The 19,084-nt window shown below is 49.4% G+C and overlaps 1 protein-coding gene across 2 annotated transcripts; it reads left to right on the top strand.

The window, feature by feature from the left end:
- Positions 1 to 6: 6 nt before the first annotated feature.
- Positions 7 to 10,499, top strand: ZNF444 (zinc finger protein 444). Of its 2 annotated transcripts, XM_023522808.1 has the most exons (5): positions 7 to 595; positions 2,643 to 2,832; positions 3,003 to 3,330; positions 7,171 to 7,255; positions 9,399 to 10,499. In XM_023522808.1, the coding sequence occupies exons 3-5, from the start codon at positions 3,034 to 3,036 to the stop codon at positions 9,974 to 9,976; spliced, it is 960 nt and encodes a 319-aa protein (XP_023378576.1). In that variant the 5' UTR covers positions 7 to 595; positions 2,643 to 2,832; positions 3,003 to 3,033; the 3' UTR covers positions 9,977 to 10,499. The 2 variants fall into 2 exon arrangements, with proteins under 2 accessions (XP_023378576.1, XP_023378577.1); XM_023522809.1 differs by lacking the exons at positions 7 to 595; positions 2,643 to 2,832; positions 3,003 to 3,330 and adding an exon at positions 3,354 to 3,962.
- Positions 10,500 to 19,084: the final 8,585 nt, after the last annotated feature.

The following is a 19,084-nucleotide window of genomic DNA, read 5'->3' as shown; positions in this document are numbered from 1 at the left end:
GCTGTTGTCATCTGAGGCGGTCCCTTCCCCGCATCAACCCTAATCAGCCTCGAATCACCGTCTTTTAGCGCCTATTCTAGTTTATAGCTAACTTTGAAATGCACGTGCTTGTTTTGTTAAACCGGCACCTCCTGCACCTCACAAAGTAACAGTAATTTAAGTGACCACCTCTAGTTGGGGGCTTGCTTAGCCCAGGCGCTGTTCTCAGCACCTTCGTTTCCCTGTATCTTGAATTCTTGCTGCGACTCTTGGGTTAGAATGATTTTACTGCCCAGGAATGGAGGTTCGGTTTGTCAAAGGTGGCCGTGTACCTTGTCCAAGGACAAATAGCTGGTAGGTGGCAGAGCCAGAATTTGCTTCAGAGCCCTTGTGCTGAGTAAATATTTGTCCTGTGGACCAGTGGCTCCCCACCAGAGGAGACCTTGCCCCCAAGGGACATGTGGCAACATCTGGAGACATTTCCGGTAGTCAGAAGTGGAGAGATATTACTGATATCTGATGGAAAGAGGCCAGGGATGCTGATCAGTGTTTTCCGTGTCACAGGCTGGCTACCGCAGCACAGGATCATCCAGCCCAAATACCGCCAGTGCTGAGGGTAAGAAAGCTGGCATAGACAGGTCTTTACCCAGCGCGCTTACTCAGTGCTGGCCCACTTCTAAAACCCTTTGTGGGGAGTGAGCCATTATTAGTCCAGTATTAAAAGTGGAGAAATTAAGGCCAGAGGGGGCAAGGCAGGTGCCCAGAGTCACAAGCAGATCAGTGGCAGAGCTGAAAGTTGGAACCAGGTAGCCCAGCACCAGAGCCCGTCTCTTAACCATTTAATTAATCTGACATGCCTTGTTTTTAAAGCTGGCTGCAGGCCAGATTTGTCCCGCAGGCAGCTGCTTGCTGACCCCAGTCTCAGGCTAGGGATTCTCAAAAGATTCAGACTCAGGACCCTTTTATAGTCCTAAAAATTATTGAAGGCCCCAAAGCACTTTTGTTTATGGGGGTTAGAGCTTTTGGTGTGTATCGTATAAGAAACCAAGACTGAGAAATTTTGTATATATTAATGTATTTAGAAAAAGCAGCAATCAACTTTTCACATAAGATTAATACATTTTAAAAATGAAAAACAACAGTGTTTTCCAAAATGGAGAGTTGGAAATGTGGTGTCTTTTTGAAAATCTCTCCAGTATCGAACTTAAAAGAAGACAGCTAGGTCTTCATGTCTGCTCCTGTGGCCATCAGCCTCTGAAGACCCCACCGGACACTCAGAGAATAAAAGGGAAAGAGGCGTATGATGTCTTAGAGTTAGGACAACAGTTCCTACCTCGCAGTGTCCCCTAGAAAGGTCTCGGCACCGAAGGGGTCTCCAGACCATTCGAGGACAACACTTCTAGGCCAGGGTTTCTCAGCCACGCACTGTTGCCCTTTGGGGCTGGATCATGCTCTGCGTGGGGAGGTGGGGGTTGTCCTGTTCCTGTAGGAGTCTCAGCCTCCAACCCCCCAAACATTCAGAAGTGTCTTCAGATGTTTCCAGATTTTTATGTGCCAGTGGGATGTGTGTGTATGTGTGTGACATTACCCTTGGTGAGAACCACTGCACTGGGCTCTGTGTCATCCTCATACTGAAGTCACTGCCACGTCTGTGTTCTTTTCCTTTGGGAAAGCGGAAGAGGAAGTGGAGGGCTCACGGCTTCTTCCAGGGTGGGGTGGGGTGATTACACAAAAGGAAAGGGGATAGTGGGTATCGGGGAGCTCTTAGGGTCTGCCAGTTTTCCCAATACCCAGACATGATTGGGGTCTGTTAGTGTCACCATCTCTTGGACTGCCACGACAAAATGTCACAGATGGAGGGGCAGTTTCAACAACAGACATTTACTTCTCATGGTTCTGGAGGCCAGGACCAAGTGCAGGCAGATTTGGAGTCTTGTAAGGACCCTCCTCCTGGCTTATATGTGGAGCCTTCTTGCTGTGTCCCCACCTGGCAGAGAGATCCTAGCGACATTTCTCTTCCTCTTCTTACGAGGCCACTAATCCTATTAGATTAGGACCCCACCCTTACAACTTTATTTAATCTTTCCACCCCAGTTTTACTGAGATATAATTGGCATATAATATTGTTTTTAGATTGTACAACATAACGAGCTGACGTAGATACATAGTAAAATGAACACAATAAGCCTAGTTAACATTTATCATGTCACATAGTTAAAATTTTTTTCTTTTGATGAGAACTTTTAAGATTTACTCTCTCAGCAACTTTTGGGTATACAACACAGTATTATTAACCACCATCACCATGCTGTTCATTATATCCCTGTCACATAACTGGAATTTTGTACCTTTTGACCAACATTCTCCATCATTTAATTATCTCCTAAAAACACATCTCCAAATACAGTCGAGGGTTAGAGCTTTTGCATACTAATTTTGGGGACACAGTTCAGTCTGCAGCAGTTAGTAAGGAAGATACTAGAGGTGGCTTTTGAGCTGCTATCCTAAGATGTCTGCATGGGGGACACAGGGTTTGGTGTGTAATCAGGCAAAACAATCATGAGAATGGTGGTGCTGGCGATAACTGACACTGTCCTGAGCACTTGCTGTGTGCCAGGCCCTGTGCCAAGTCCTGTGTGTGTTTTCCTGTTTAATTCTCACAGAGGTCGAGGGAGGAGGCTGAGGTCCTGTGATGCCCAGGTCACCCCTGGGAGGAGCTGAGCCACGATTTAAACCTGTCCTGTCCCAGGAGGGAGTCACAGCCCCCCTTCTTCCAGCACCTGCCATCTACTGAGTACTGAGTGCAGCCCCTCTCAGGAGCCTTCTGAGGCAGCTCTCGGCTACACCAGGCAGGTGAGCACTTCGTCTCTTGGGAGGAAACCGAGGCACAGAACGGTGACTCTACTTGCTCCAGGTCACACACTCTTAGATGGGGACCCTGCTCTCGTGTCATCTCACATGGAAGGCGGTGGATTTTGGAATGACTGGGCTGGCTCTTATGTGCGGAACTTTCCTCCTTGCAGGTACTGCTGTTCCCCGGGCTCGCAGGCCCCCATGGAGGCCCCGTCTGCCCCGTCTGTGAAGCAGGAGGGCCGGGCCCTGGACTCACCATGGCACCGCTTCCGCCATTTCCACCTGGGCGACGCGCCAGGTCCCCGTGAGGCACTGGGCCTGCTGCGTGCACTGTGCCGAGACTGGCTGCGGCCTGAGGTGCACACCAAGGAACAGATGCTGGAGCTGCTGGTATTGGAGCAGTTTCTGAGTGCCTTCCCAGCCGATGTCCAGGCCTGGGTGTGCAGCCGGCGGCCGCAGAGTGGGGAGGAGGCGGTGGCCCTGCTGGAGGAGCTCTGGGTGAGCATGCACACGCAGGTGGGGGTAGAGGGCAGTTAGCACCACATCCCTCCACCACCTTTCCATGGTCATGGTTTGAGACAGACCTGCCCCTTGCAGCCCGCAGTCCTCAGCTTGTGGGAGCGATACTCCACACAGAAGCAAATAAGCAGCAAGTTCCATGCACCCTAGAAGCAAGGGTGTGATGGGCATAGGGATGCTGGAGAGCAAGTGGGAGCATCAGACTAGTGGTACAGTTAGATGGAGCAGCCCCCAAATACCCTCTCTCCTGACACTCCCTCGAGGGTCCCCAAGAGCACCTTTAGTTTGACAGTCCAACAGAAGGACTCCGAACTTGGGGGCAGCTGTTGTGTTCACAGTTATGGTTTATCACAGCGGAAAGACACAGACTCAGTCAGCTCAAGGAGGAGGCACAGGGGCAGGGACCAGGGAGTTCCACACATGGAGTTTCCAGCCTCTTCCCAGGGGTCAAGTAGGGGACACCAAGTATGGCCCACCAAGGAGGCTTCCTGAACCCAGTGTCCAGGGTTTCCTTGGGGGTCAGACCCATGCGCATGGCTGACTGTCACATGGCTGACTTCGGTCTCAGGTCTGGAGGGCGAGTTTATGTAGCACGGCTGAAAGTCCCCCGGGTAAGTAGCACAGCCTGTTCGACTCCATGCAGCCCTGAGGGGTTGTTACTGGGCATTGTGGTCCTCTCTGTTTCACAGATGAAGACACAAGGTTCAGATAGGTCTAGCAGCTTGGCCAAGGTCACACATCTAGTTAGGGGTGGTGGGAGGGATGGAGCCAATGCACTGTGGCCCTAGATCCCTACTTCTAGTTCCTGAGCAGCTATGGCTGCTCTGTCCTGGACATCTTCCTGTGGATGGCACTTGGCCTCTGCGTGGCTTAGCATCCTGTGTCTGTGACCCCAAACCAGAGATTCCCCAGGACATCTGTGGAGTCGTGCAGAGGAGTGCAGATTCTTAGGCTCAGGTGTGCCCTGGGTCATGGGGACAGCCTGCTGGTAGTGTGGCTTCCTGGTCTCCACCCCCAGGTGTGCTGACCATGTTGTGCACTCGACCATGCTCTGTCTCAGTGGGGACTTGGGTGAGACCATGTGCTGCCCAGTATCCTCTGAACTGAATTGGGAGGTAACTCACTTGGGGTCCCACGAGCAGGTTTGTGGCTGGAGGCATCCAGGGACCTGGCCAGCCTCATGCTGAACCCTGCCCCATGCCTCTGCACCCCTGTGTACGACCCTCTTTCTGAGGGCAAAGGCAGGTATCCACTCACTTAGCGTCTAGTGTAAGAGGTACCAGGCATTGGAGTGTAAAATCAGACACTCACGGTGGCAAACAGCTTGGCAGTTCCACCAAAAGGTTAAACAACTATAGCAGGTCCTGGAGTCGCCTTTCGTTCAGCATTGATGGGGCGTGAAGGAGTTTAACTACCACGTATGTCAAGCAGCCTCTGGTGAAATGGGCTTCGTTATGTGTCATTTCGCTTGAAGTTGCAGAAGCTACCGACGACGTTCAGTGAGGACTTACCCGCCCTGTTAGCCAGTAGTCCACTCCTGGGTGGGCACCCAGCAGAAAACAACATTCATTTGTCCTATGCTTATACCCAGGAAAGTGTAAATGATGGCAGCGTCACTCATAATAGCCAAATTGTGGAAACACCCACACGTGCACCAGTTGGGGAGCAGATAACCCAAATGTGGAATGCTTACACATGGGCTGTTACTCAGCCCTGAAAAGGAGCAACATGCCGACACACGCTACAATGTGGATGAGCATTGAAAACAGTATGTGAAAGAAACCAGTCAAAAAGACCACATACCATACTGCATGATCCCATTTAGACGAAACATCCAGAATCCGCAGAGACAAGAAATAGATTCGTGGTTCTCAGTGGCCAGGGGGAGAGGAGGAGTCGTGACTGCTGACGGGTTCAAGATTTATTTGGTGGGTGATGAAAATATTCTAAAACTGATGGTGGTGATGCTTGCACAACTCTGAATATACTAAAAACCACTGAATTGTACTTTAAGTGGGTGAATTCTGTGGTTTATGCCTCATATTGCAATAAAGCTGTTTTAAAAAAGATTAGCACCAGGGACACCACAAAAGCAAGGCAGGCCAGCCCCTTCCCCTCTGGAGCCTGCCATCTGTAAAATGTGGTGCGCTGGTCCAGGCGGCTCCATTGGCAGTCTTGACATTTCAGGGAGAACTGACACCAACTCCATATAGACTCTTTTCTAAATGGGAGATGAGGGGCCATTTCTAGCTCCATGGGTTCAGCATTACCCTGAGAACAAAACTAAAGACCTGACAAGGAAAGAAAACTGTAGGCCAGTATCTTAATCTCAAAATAATTACATTGAAAGAAACTGGACAAAAAAAGAAAAGAATACCTGTTTACTGTGTGGTTCTAGTTGTGTAAAGTTCTAGAAGATGGAAACCTCTGGAGTGACAAAGCACATTGGGGTTGCATGTTGGAAGGGAGTGGGAGAGGTCGTGTGTGTGCACAGGACTTTTCTGGGCGGTAGGTGTATTCACCGTCTCGTTGGTGGTGGTGTTTTGAGCATGTACGTCTGTTGAAATTCATTGGATGATGTGCTTTAAGTATGTGTGTTCATTTGCACATCTGTGTGCCTCTATAAAGACATTAAAAACTGCAGTGTGACAGGCACCAAGATAGGGGATGTTCCTGTATCACACAGGATTATAAACGTGTGTGTTGCAGAGATGGGCTCAGCAATCTTCAGGATGGATGGTGAAGGGTATGGGACAGGTTGGTCCAGGCACATAAGCTGACTATACCAAATATTAGTATATTCAGACCTGGTACTTAGGATTCTAGGCAGGGACCCAGCCAGAGGTGGAGCCAGACAGGATGGCAGGGCCCGGGCCTGTGAGCCTTGTGGGCCACTGCAGAAGCAAGTGACAGAACAGCACCTGCAGCCCCTCACAGCCTGGGGTGCACAAATGGTCAGGAATCGACTTATAGTCCCCCTGGGATGGAAAGGTGGCCCCAGATTATCCTGCCACTGCCCAGACAGTGGGCATTTGCTGATACGTCCCAAACCATGTGCTTTTACATAATGCTCCGCAGCTGCTTGTTGGACCCTCTTACCAGCTAATAGAATTTTAGGCATCTTGAATTTTCACCCTAACAATTGCTTTAGCCTGAAAGCATTTGAAACAAGTAAAATGCAGCAGGGGACTGGATGTAGTAACTCACGAGTCAGCCATCCTCCATCAGCACCAGGAGAATTCTGGTTTTGTCCTCGAGAACGAGGGCTTGAGGAGCAGTGACAAGAGTGGACAATAACTGAGCATAGTCACTCTGAACCTTTTCTTTAACCTTTCTGGCTGTCGCCGTCTCACTCAGGGCTGTCTGCCATTTGAGCTGGGGAAAGCCACATCCTAAACTTGCTTCATTTTTCCTGTTAAAAGTACCTTGTGTGTTTTTCTGCATTTCGTCAAGGAGTTTGCAAAGGCAGTAAGAAGCTAAAGCAAAGTTGAAAGCGGGTGTATCAGTTATCTGCTCTTGAGTAATAGATCAACCCAGAACTTAATGGCTTAAAAAATCTGCATTTATCATGTCACATAGGTTCTATGGGTTATGAGCTTGCTACGGGTTAGGTTCTCTAAAGAAGCTGCTGCTGTCATCTGGAAGTCGGCTCAGGGCTGGAGATCCTGAGGTGGTCCCTTGTGAGCCTCATCATGGGGTGGCTGAGCATCCCAGAGCAGGCGATGGGACTTGGTGACCAGTTAAAAGGAGGAGGGAGGGAGAAGAATTGAGGCCATTGCTCAGGTCTCTCAGTTGTGGATGTGGTGTCTCTCGTTTCAGGGACCAGCGATGAGGGCCCCTCGAGACACGACAGAAGGCTCCGGGGTCAGCCTTGGAAAAGAAGATAGTAGGATGGTCCCATTAGGTGAGCAGCTGACTGCTTTCCCACACTGCCGGCTCTCCCAGTGCCAAGGGCCCCTTGTCTCCCAGCCCAAGCAAGGCCCCCTCTCTTATTTGTTCATCGAGTGTCCCTGGTGTCCCTGGCACGTGCCAGACCCCACGCTGGAGCTAAATCAGAGCCCCCCACCCTGGAGGGCACAGCAGATGGGTGTCATGCCAATCCGCACAGCAGCACAAGGGACTCACGTGCTAGACATGGCTCTGCCCTTGGAGTTGGGCAGTTACCAAACTCTGTAGATGCAGGAGTCGCCCAGGGAAGTGAAATAACTCACTTGAGATCAGGTGCTGGCAAAGCCAGGACTGCACCAGGCAGTCTGTGCCCACACTCTCAGCCTGACAGAGCCCCAGAATCATGAGTCCTTGGCTCCAATTCAGTCATGCTCTTCCTAGTCCGGATGCTGTGGCCATGGGTGCCGCACCCTGTTCCAATCGATGGCCTGGGGCACATATCTGCCCTGGAAGACTGACCTCTAGGATGCCCACCAGGGGCAGATTGGTGATTCTGCAGTTGACGTGGACTCAGTGCTGGTGTCCATGTACGTGGTTCCTGGTGGGATCTTGTGCCAGCCAGGGCTGTGGTGTGCACAGCAGGGAAACTTGAGGGTCATCACAAGGTCACATATGGAGGCAGCAGGATGGGGGCCACAAGGAGGGTAGGGACCTAGAGAAAATGGAGGTGATAAGGACCTACGGAAGATGGAGGACTCAGGGAAGACAGGGACCCAGGGAGGATGGGGGATGCGGGGAAGACAAGAACCTGGGAAGGATGGGGGATGCAGGGAGGACGGGTCTGGGGAGGGTGGGAGACACGGAGAGGACAGGGGATGTGGGGAGGACAGTTGGACCCTGGGAGGATGGGGGACATGGGCAGCACGGGGACCTGGAGAGGACGGGAGATGGGGGACTTGGGCAAGATGGACCCGGGGAGGATGGGGGATGTGGGGAGGACAGTGGGACCCAGGGAGGATGGGGGACATAGGGAGGACAGGGGACACGAGCAGCACAGGGACCTGGAGAGAACAGGAGATGGGGGCCGGGGGCAAGAAAGGGATCTGGGGAGGATTGGGAATGTGGGTAGAGTAGAGGCCTGGAGTTATGCTTGGGAACGTGTGGTTTTACTGGAAGCAGGTCCCATTCTAGTGAACACCACTGGAAAAACAGGTGGAAGGACCCGTAAAGGTGCAGGGATACCTGTGTGCCCTGGAGAAGCGGGGCGAGTATTAAGGTACTTTCTGCAGAAGGGCAAGGAAGGGGAGCCAGCCAGACTGGGCCGGGTCACTGGACAAGGCCTCTGAGCTCAGTGCCCTTCTCTGTGTTGGGGTAACAGGCCTGTCCTCACTGGATTTGTGAGGTAGAAATGAGGTGTTCCACGTGGACTGTCCAGCCTATGCCGAATACACAGGGAGAGAGCAGACGTTAGCGAGCTGTTTTTGTCACACCTGTCCCAGTGTAAAATGAAACAGGTTGCTCTTCTCCCTGCAGTTCCGTAGGGCAGTTAGAAAACAGGGAGAAAGGAAATATGTGGTTCATCCATCCATGCTACTTACCACCCACTGTTTGTTACCTGGGTACCTACTCACACACACCTACCTGCTCCCTTGCACTTTGTGCAGTGCACCCACTCACCATTCACCCATCAGTCTACCTTCCTAGTCATCCCTTCACCTGTCTCCTCACTACTCCATCTCCACCACCCAGCCTTCCATCCACCAACACATCCGTCCATTTACTCATTTACCCACCCAGCCATCCATCATCCACCATTCATCCATCCCCTTGCACACTTATGACTTCTCTACTATTTCCTCTTCAACCTGTCACCTGTGTATTACACCACTTTCCCCATCCCTTCATTTATCCCCTTCACACCCACCCACCCATCCATACATGTTTGGTGGGCACTTACTCTGCACCAGGCATTGTGCTGCGGATCACAGGAGGGAACGAGAAGCTCCCCTCAATGTCTCCTGTTGGTCAGAGCTCCCAGCTGGCCCTAGGGCCGCCCCTCCCGCCCGGGACGCCAGCGTCAACCCCGGCCCACCCCTGCCAGGTTTTACTCACCCCCATTGGTGCAGAGCCGCTGCCCTAACTGCACCTTTGCCTGGCAGGAGACACAGCTCTGGGGGCTGAGGAGCCAGCAACAGGGGACGCCCAAGCCACCCGTCCCTACAAGCAGGAACCGGGCAGCCCCCCACCAGCGCCACCCACGCCAGTCCTGCCCGCCTTCCTGGCTGCCTCGGGCGCCACGTCCTGCCCCGAGTGCGGAATGGCTGCCCTTAAGCCGGCGCACCTGCTGCGCCACCGACAGAGTCACTCGGCCGAGAAGCCACATGCCTGCCCCGAGTGTGGAAAGGCCTTCCGACGCAAGGAGCACCTGCGGCGCCACCGCGGCACACACCCCGGCGGCCCCGGACCGGCCTTGCGCCCGCTGCCTGCCCGCGAGAAGCCGCACGCCTGCTGCGAGTGCGGCAAGACCTTCTACTGGCGCGAGCACCTGGTGCGCCACCGCAAGACGCACTCGGGCGCGCGGCCCTTCGCCTGTTGGGAGTGCGGCAAAGGCTTCGGGCGCCGTGAGCACGTGCTGCGCCACCAGCGCATCCACGGTCGGGCTGCAGGTGGTGCGGGAAGGCCGGGTGCGCCAGGCCCCGAGGGCGGGGGGTCCTTCCCGCCCTGGCCTCTGGGGTAACCGCCCAGCCACCCTTGGTTCCCGCTGTGCTGCCGGGTCTCTCCAGCACCGGCTCCTCCTCCCGCCTTCTCTCCCTCTCTCCCGTGTTTACACTGTCCGATGCCCTAACGTTCTCTGTTTTTCCCAGCTCTGCCCCAGACCTCACTTTCCTGTTAAGCTCTCACTTCCATTCTTCCTTACTGATCCCTGAGCCTCTCCCATCCCGTGGAAGGTCCCTCCTCATTGAACCCTCCTGCTTCCTTCCCTCACAATCCACTCCCTTACCCCGGCGGTCAGGAGCAGCAGGCCGGCCCTTTGATAGAGAGGAGGCTGAAGGTAGGGGCTAGGTCTTGCTCCTAGAGACCTCCTCAGGACAGTTTGGGGCACAGGAGAGGAGGCCGACAATGGATTCCTTGGTCCCGCTGCCCTCCGTGATGCAGGAAAACATGAGATGGACAGAAATACCCTCTCTGGGAAGCCTGTGGGAAATGACAATTCAGCATCTGCAGAGTAATAAAGTCACTGATGAGGTGTGCAGACCAGAGCCCTGGTTCTGTCCTACACATTACCCTCCCGGAGCTGAGTGTCAGGGCGGGGTTCTCTGGGACCCACACAGTGGAAATCTGAGCTTAGCTGTAGAGCACCAGTTCTTGTTCTTGCTAAGAGTATTACTTGGGATAGATCACTCCATTTCATAGGGGGCCCCCAAATATCACTGAGTAGGTCTTTTGGGTGGCCCATTTTACCAAGAGAAATCCATTCTCCTGCTGGAGGTAGGGTACCTGCCTGATGGCTATCAGTCTGGGACCCTTGGGGGGTTGGGTGAGGGGGCTAGGGGTGGCTCAGTGTTGAGTGCAGACCTTTTCAGGATACTGTCTCACTTGTCCTCAGTCCAGCACAGTGTCCTGGGGGCTGGGCCCTGGTTCCTTCTCTCCAGGGAAATGCAGGTGTATCTGACCAGTAAAATCCAGGCCATGGGCCATACCCTAGCTGCAAGGGAGTCTGGGAAAGCAGCTAGCTGGACTGTCCAGCATCTACAGCCAGAGGCTGTCCCCACTTTCCATGACTCATAAGGTGGGAAAGTGCCCAAGCTGCTAAGGGAGGTTTGAGTGCCAAGCACTCTCAAGGAGGAGGCCAGCCCCTGGCCTGAGTGCCACCTCGTGAGACAACAAATAAGGCACTGCAGGACTGGGCCCATTGTTAGAAATTAAGTGAAAGAGCAAATGCAAAACATTTGACACTGTTGGGCCCAGTGTGAGCATCCTCTAGTGCCTGTCCTTACAGGATTCTCTCACACTGGGAGGTCTGTGTCACTGTGCCCAATGTCTGGCAGAGAAAACCAGCTTGCAGGATCTCAAGAAGGGTCTAGGAGGGACATGAGGTGGCATTGGTGGGGGTGGGGGAGTCTCAATCACTACAGCAAAAGAGGCAAGCAGTGTTGTCATCCCCATTACACAGCTCAGGAAACAGGCACCAGAAGAGTAAGTGGTTGGGCTTTGGTCACAGCTGTGTTGTGGTTTTGGGGTCTGGGCTACATCTTTCCTCCTTCCTCTTCAGTAACAAGGAGCCAGGTTGGTGCCCGTGGGAGTCCTTGTAGGAACCTGCGGTGGTCAGAGGCTCCAGGTTGGGCCACAGTGATGGTTCCTTCCTGCTCCACTTCCTTGGGGTTCTGGCACAGTGGCTCTGTCAAGACCCAGACTTCATTCTGATCCCATTCCAAAATATAGTCATAAGCCATCCCTTCTCTCGATCTTCGATCACTCCCTGCTCTGGGTCAAGTGAGCATGTTCATTCCCTCCCCTCATGCTTAAAACTTGTTTCACAGCTCAGTTGCTCTTGTGAGCAATGACATTGGGCTGTGAAGAAGAGACAAGAACAGAGATGAAGGTGAGTTGTCACTAAGTAAGTCAGCCATGTCTAGCAGACTTACCTGGACTTCTGCACATTGCAGGGGCAGGGTTCCAAGGTGACATGACAGCAGAGGTGTGCAGGGCCTCTGAGGCCAGCACCACTCAACCGCCACCTTATATTATCAGTGAGCTCTAGCCCAACTTAGATTTGATGGTGAGGAAAAAGATGCCGGCCCTTGATGAGGGACTTGCAAAGAGCTTGGACTGGGAGAGGTAGAGACTTAGGGCGGTCAGTGCGCACTCTCTTCTGAAAACTTCCTTTATGCAACAATTGGTTGAGCACCTGTGCTGGCCAGGTGTCAGGTGGCCCATGGAAATAGCAATGAGCTAAAATAAAGTCTCTGTCCAGCTGACTCACTAGTAGTCCAGGAAAAGGAGGAAGATGGGGAAAGAAAAAAAAAAACCTACCAGATTCCCAAATAAGAGATTGCAATAGCGATAAATTATTTAAATAAGGGAGGGTGATGGGATGAGGAGGGCATTTTGGGGGTGGACAGTGGTGGGTAGTCAGGGAAGGTCTCTGAAGAGGGACTTGAGAAGAGGCCTGGGTGATGCCAGTCCAGCCATGCAAAGATCTGGGGATACAGGGAGAGGGGCCAGCCGGGACCAAGGCCACAGGGAGGAGCAGACCAGCATGACTGGGCCAAGGAGGGAAGTGGAAGGGGGTGATTCATGAATGCTTGAGGGCTGAAATGAGCATGAAGTTTTTTGTTGGAATGCTGGGAAGGCATTGGAAGGTTTGGGGCTGTAGTTACATCATCTTATTTGTATTTATTTTAAAAGCAATATTTTGGCTGTCTTGTGGAAAAAAGGGGAAAGGGTAAAATCAGGAGACTGAGGCATTGCTAAGAGTTGGTAAGATGCAAGTGATAATGAATCAGTTGAGGTAAAAGAACTGTGGACAAGACCCAAAGTGTCCTGCCCCTCCTCCTTTACGTGTGACCTTGGAGCCAATAATGGCCCCCATTCTCTAGTCGTACAGATAAGGAGTTGGTTATTACTAGGAGGCATAATTACATGATTGTTAAACAGGTTCCAGAGTTCAAATGCCTGGTTCTGAATCTGGTTATTTACTAACTGTGCAACCTTGGGAAAGTTACTTAATGTCTCAGAGCCTCCACATTTGTCGTTGGTTTGATGAGCGTAATCCCTATGTCATAGGGCTATTGGGAGAATTCAGTAGGGTCAGGTACACATGTCCTGAGGATGTCACTGGGAACACAGTAAATGCTGACTATTGATAGGGTTACCATTGGCGAAAACCTCTTTCCACAGTGGGTCCCTTCCCCGCCTGCTTTATATGGAGAGTCCTCAATCTTTAAGTGTCCTCACAGCAACTCTGTGAGGATATTATTATTAGTTCTAAAGTAATTTTAAGTTATTCCTAATTATTTTTTAAAATTGTTATTCTCACTTTAAAGATGAGGAAGTTGGCACTCAGATGGCTGCTTGGGAAGTGGCAGAACTGGAATTCAAACCCAGGCATGTCTGGTTCCTTCTCATGTCCCTTTCTTCTTCCAAGAAACAGAGTAGCAGGGAGTAAGGCAGATGGGACTTGAAACAGAGGCAGAAAGAGACACAACAGGCCAAGGACTGAGTGATGCTAAGACACTAAGACATGAGCAAGTGCTGACTCCCAGGGCAGGAAGCCAGCCAAAAGCCACTGCACATGCTTCCTTCTCATGAAACTAAAAAAAAAAAAACCCTTCACATTCATCTTCCAATTTTAGGCATTAGAGCTTTTTGAGGGCAGAGATTCAAAGGGGCCTCAGGTAACAAGATAGACTGGTGAGGTCTGTGGTGAGCTGGGAGAACAAACTTTGTTAAAAGTTACTGCTCTCAGCCTCAGCTGGTGGGTGCTGCTGTTTGGGGACGGGTGTGGTGTTTACATATCCCCTGACATGTTGTGAGAAGCCAGGAATCCTGATCTTTATGTGAAATGTCTAAGGTCTACATGAGGGTGACTCATTTGCAGTCGAGTGGATGACGGGCAGGAAAGGGAGAGGGATCTTCATCCTAACCCAGAACCCCAACCCCAGACAACAGCAAATCTCTGTCTTCTAGAGGACTAATTGTAACCCCTTCATTTTGGTCTAAAATAAGGAAGAACTGGTTGAGGGTGATGATTGAATATTCAGCACAATGGACAGAGCTAGTTGCTCAAGCCAAGTGGACTTTGCACTTCCCCACATTCAGAAAATCCATTTCACCTCCCTTCTCAGGTGGCAAAGAGAAATAAAGCTCTCATGCAAATTGTTTGTAAACTGTACAAGCCTCCTACCCCCCGCCCCATTGTTTTATTGCTTATATGTGAGGGGAATTCTTTGCTTAGGCTGAAAAGACAATGAGTCTGCATTTTTAAAATCCTAGATTTTTCTGAATGCCACATTGCTGCACCACACAGAAAGTGGGCATGGATTTTTAGAAGCTGCTTAGCTCCAAAGAGGTAATATTCAAAGACATACATATGCCTTTTTTGGAAGAAACTGCATTTTCCACCATCACAGTTGGCAATCCCTCCAATTTCCAGCTGACCTTAAACCATCATGGAAACCAGAAAGACACGGCCTACCATGGTCATGTCAGGGTCTTGCTCCATCACTGATGCTGATATTGCAGTCACGTGGTGACACAAGTGAATGATGTGGCGAGGGGAGTGCTGGTTCCTGGGCTAGAGTCACCAATAATGAGAGAGTGTCCTGGAATTTGGCAATTGACAACAACAATGACGGGGATAATAGCATGACTTAGCCTTCAAAGGCAAGTGGAAATCCAGTTGTGAAAAATAAAAAGAGTACAGAAGGCATGGCAACCTCTTTTGTTGTTGAATTGGATTTGAGTCTAATGAATTAACCAGAAATTTGTAGGAACATCCGTGTGTTGAGATGGTTATTGCCTGATTCCTATGACTGGAGGTGGGGCCTAAAATGCAGTCTAATATGGTGGTTAGCAGTACCAGCCAAGGAGTGGCAGAGCTGGGCTTGAATCTTGCCTCTGACCCCTTGCGACATGTCAGCTTGGGCATGTTATTTCAACTCTTAGAGCTGAGATTTCCTCTCTGTAAAATGAGATCATTATAGTACCCAAGTTACAGGGCTACTTCAGATTGAATAAGATAATCCATTTAAAGATATTAGCACAGTGCCTGGCATAGAGCAAAGGTCCAATACAGGAGCTGTCATTTTTTATCATCCACTTAGCATCACTCTAGAAATGTTTATTGCATTCCCTTAACTCTGAGGAGCAGCATAAGTCTAATCACATATGCAAGTATTCTCTCTGATCATGTTTCATCTCTTTTTGTCTGTTTTTTCCTTTCTTCCATCCATTCATCCATCCATCCCTCCCTCCATCCAACCATCCATCTGTGTCAACTAGCCTCTGGTAAAATGGGTTTCATTATATATCATTTCACTTAAAATCACAGAACCTATTGACAATGTTAAATGGGGTCTTACTCCAATGTCTCCTTAGGTATCTACTGCTGAATAACACACTACCCCCACAATTCAGTGGCTTAAAACAGCAACTCTTTTATTATATACCATGATTTTGTAAGTCAGCAATCCCAGCAGGGCTTGGCTGCATGACTCTCTGATTTCATGTGGCTTTGACAGAGGCCGCTGGTAGTATTCAGCCGGTGGGTGGTGGACAGATCTGGACGTTTTAAGATGGTTTCCCTTGCACGTCTGGTGCCTTGATGTCTGGCTAGAAGTCTGGCTTCTGCTGGGACAGTTGACTCGAGTTTCTATACATGACCTCTCCAATATGATGGCTTCAAGGTAGTTGAATTCTTTAGTTCATTAAGAACAAGCTGCTGTAACAAAGAGTCCTCAAAATACAGTAGTGCCACCAAGATAATTTATTCTGCTGTCACCTACCAGTTCAACAGGAGGCAAATAGGAGCTGGTAGGCTGGCTGTGACATCTTCAGCTATGTAATTTCCATGTCTGAGTTCATAAGAAAGCATCATCTGCCACCATCGAGAAAGGGGGGATGGAGGGCCCATTATTTTAAAGAAAGGCCTTTGAAAGGCTACGCCTCATGTAACTCATACACTTCTATGCATGGCTGTTCTTAGTCATGAGGGAGGTTGAGAAATGTCATCTTTAGCAGGGGGTAACTGCCCAGTTAAAGATGTACAGTAATGGAAGAATTGGAGCTAGATATTCAGCCACATCCTCTGATTTTCCATTGGCCTTTGAATTTACATTTTTTTCTCAGCAACTTCATGGCAGGATGGCTAATCCAGGATTCTGACATGCCTGCATCCCTGCCTGATATCTAATATATCAGATACCTCATTCTTAGTGACTTTTAACAGCAGAATGGGAGCAGAGAGGCCAGGCTTCAGGGAGAAACAAGACACAGCTCTGCCTTCAAAGATCTCACAGAGGGAGAAATGAGTGGACAGATACCAGATCAATGAGTGGACAGGTACCATGTGAGGGGCAAGGTTTTGGGGAGAAGGACAAAGGGACAAGGAACATCTACAAACTTTGAGGTCAGGCTGAGAAACTAGTCCTCAGGGGGACTAACACATGTGGCTTCTGATTTGCAGGGTGTTTAGGTGCCTCCATGAGGCCCAGAGGTAGACACAGTGAGATAACCAGCAGGGGGCTCCCCAAGGGGAGAGCAATGACTATGGAGAGGAAACAAACACAATTCGGATCTCTGATTTCAGTCTTGAGAGCACTAAATTTCTTAAGAAGGTGTCACACTGAGGGGTGACTAGGCTGTGAGCTGCAAGGCAAGGGGTACAAACTGTAGACCAAGGGCCAGGTCCAGCCCTGCTGCTTGTGGATGCACAGCCTTGGAGTTAAGAACAGTTTTGCCTTTTTAAATGACTGATAAAGAACAAAGAAGAATGTGGGCAGACTGCAAAGCCTGAAGTGTTTATTATCTCACCCTTTACATGGAATGTTGGCCAATCCTTGATGCAATAACCCAAACATAATAGAAGAGTTTTCTCCTTCACCTAGGAGTCCAGGGAGGGAGTCCCAAGTCAGCCAAGGGTTCTCCTCTACGTAATGATTGCTTCTACCTAGTGGTCACTTTAGGGTCTTGCCTTTGGTTTGCTCTAAGTGGGAGAGGAAAGAGGATTTGGGGTCAGGAGAACCACTGCTTTGTAAAAGCCTTGGCCCTGAAATGGCCTGCCTCATTTTTGCTCATCATCATCTGACCACACTTGGCTGAGACGAATAAGGGTAATGGGAGTGGGGGTGAGGGGGTAGGTCTTCAAAAGGAGAGAAGACCTTTGTTCCAGGAGCAATTTGCCCTCACACATCCTGGTGACTCATGACAAGACCTGAGGAGTAGACTCAACAGCTGGGAGAGAGATGCCTCCTGTGCTCAGAGGAGTCAGGTGAGAGACACCCATGAGGAAGTGGGAGGAGGTGGACATGTATCGGCCATGGTCCTTCTTTCATCAAATTCTCCAAACTAGTCTCTTAAAAATGCTTAAATTTTTTAAATTGTGTTAAAACACATGTAAAATGAAATTTACCATCTTAAGCATTTTTAAGTACACAGTTCAGAGGTATTAAGTACATTCACATTGTTGTACAACCATCCCTGTCATCTGTTTCCAGAACTCTCTGCATCTTGCAAAACTGAAATCTGTCCCATTGAACAACTCCCCACCCCCAGCCCCTGGCACTCATCATTGTATTTTCTGCTTTGAATCACAGTATTTGTCTTCTTGTCAAGTTTATTTCACTGAGCATAATATTGAGGTTCATCCATGTTGTAGTGTATGACAGGATTTTCTTCCTTTTAAGGCCAAATAATGTTCCATATCACCTGAGGCATGGAACATTTTTACAAGCTGTGAAAAAATCCTTGCCTAAGCCCCACTTTATACCAGGGAAGTCAGAGTCTCTGAGGGTGAGGCAAGGCATGGGTGGTTTTTTATTTGTTCTCTGCTTCCTGGTGATTCTATTATCATTGATGATCTGAGGTTTAGGGAGTTGTCTTTTCAATGTAGGTCTCCATGGGGGGCTAAATTTGAGGCCTGTGATCAGAGGTCTTAGGGAGTGTTAACTGGATTAATCTCTCCTTGAAAACATTCAAACTAGAACAGATTAGTCTCAGGGTTAATAGACTCTGCCAGGTTCATCAGGTACAGACAATCCCCCATCCCAGGGTTTCTCAGCCTTGGCGCCATTAATATTTCAGATGAGATAATTCTTTGCTGTGAGGGGCTGTCCTGTGCATTGTAGGATGTTGAACAGCATTTCTGGCATTCTCTCCCCATTTGTGACAAAGAAGAGTGTCTCTAGACATTGAGAATGTCCACTTGATATTCCGCAAATGTCCACTCAGTCCAAAAAATTACCCTGGACTGAAAATTCCCATCCTAAAGGATATGAATGTGCTGGCTGAAAAATTACTGCTTGGCTATTGCCCATGGGAACATAACACTCTAACAATAAACTTTCTGCTTCTGTACCCCCGCATTCACAACTGACCTGTGGGTTGACAGTAAGTAAAAAGAAGAAAAATAGACTTGTGTGTTCAAACAGGATGAAAAATAGGGATTTAGGGTTTAAAAACCCTGTACCTCTACATTTCGGGGCTGCTTAATTTGGGGTCTGCGTACCCCTGGCAGACCCAGCTAGCTGAATAAAGAGTGTGTTTCCTATAACTCACTGATTTCTGGTGGCCCATGTGTCTATCGGGGCCTGGTGGCTATGACATGAACTCACAGGTTAAATAAGGAGACAACTAATTCAAAATATAAAAAATATAAAAATTGGATTACAGATACTTTCAGAAATGAGTATTATAAATATAAATAAGCATAATAAACATAAAAAATTAGCCAGATGAAATAAGAATAAAAATTCAAAAACATAAATATAATTGAATATTAGTTTAAAAAATATATATAGTAGGTGAAATAACATTAGTTGGAACGTATGATAGAATGGACACAACAGAAAAACAAATTAGAGAGGTAGAGATAATATGGGGGACTCTTCTAGAAGCCGCAAAATATAGAGTCTTGGGAGATAATAGGATTCGTGAGATAATAAGATTCCACAAAAGAGGGGAAAATAAAGATGGAGAGGAGGAAATATCCAAAGAAACAATGAAGATCAGAGAGTTCCTGTGTACCCTTCACACAGGCTCCTCCAGTTACCACATCTTACATAACCCTGTAGAATGGTCTACAGCAGGAAGATGGTAATGGCCCAGAACTACTAACTAAACAACA

The sequence above is a fragment of the Pteropus vampyrus genome, unplaced genomic scaffold (assembly GCF_000151845.1).
Source record: "Pteropus vampyrus isolate Shadow unplaced genomic scaffold, Pvam_2.0 Scaffold357, whole genome shotgun sequence".
Taxonomy (NCBI): Eukaryota; Metazoa; Chordata; class Mammalia; order Chiroptera; family Pteropodidae; genus Pteropus; species Pteropus vampyrus.
This window is presented reverse-complemented; position numbering and strand designations above follow the sequence as displayed.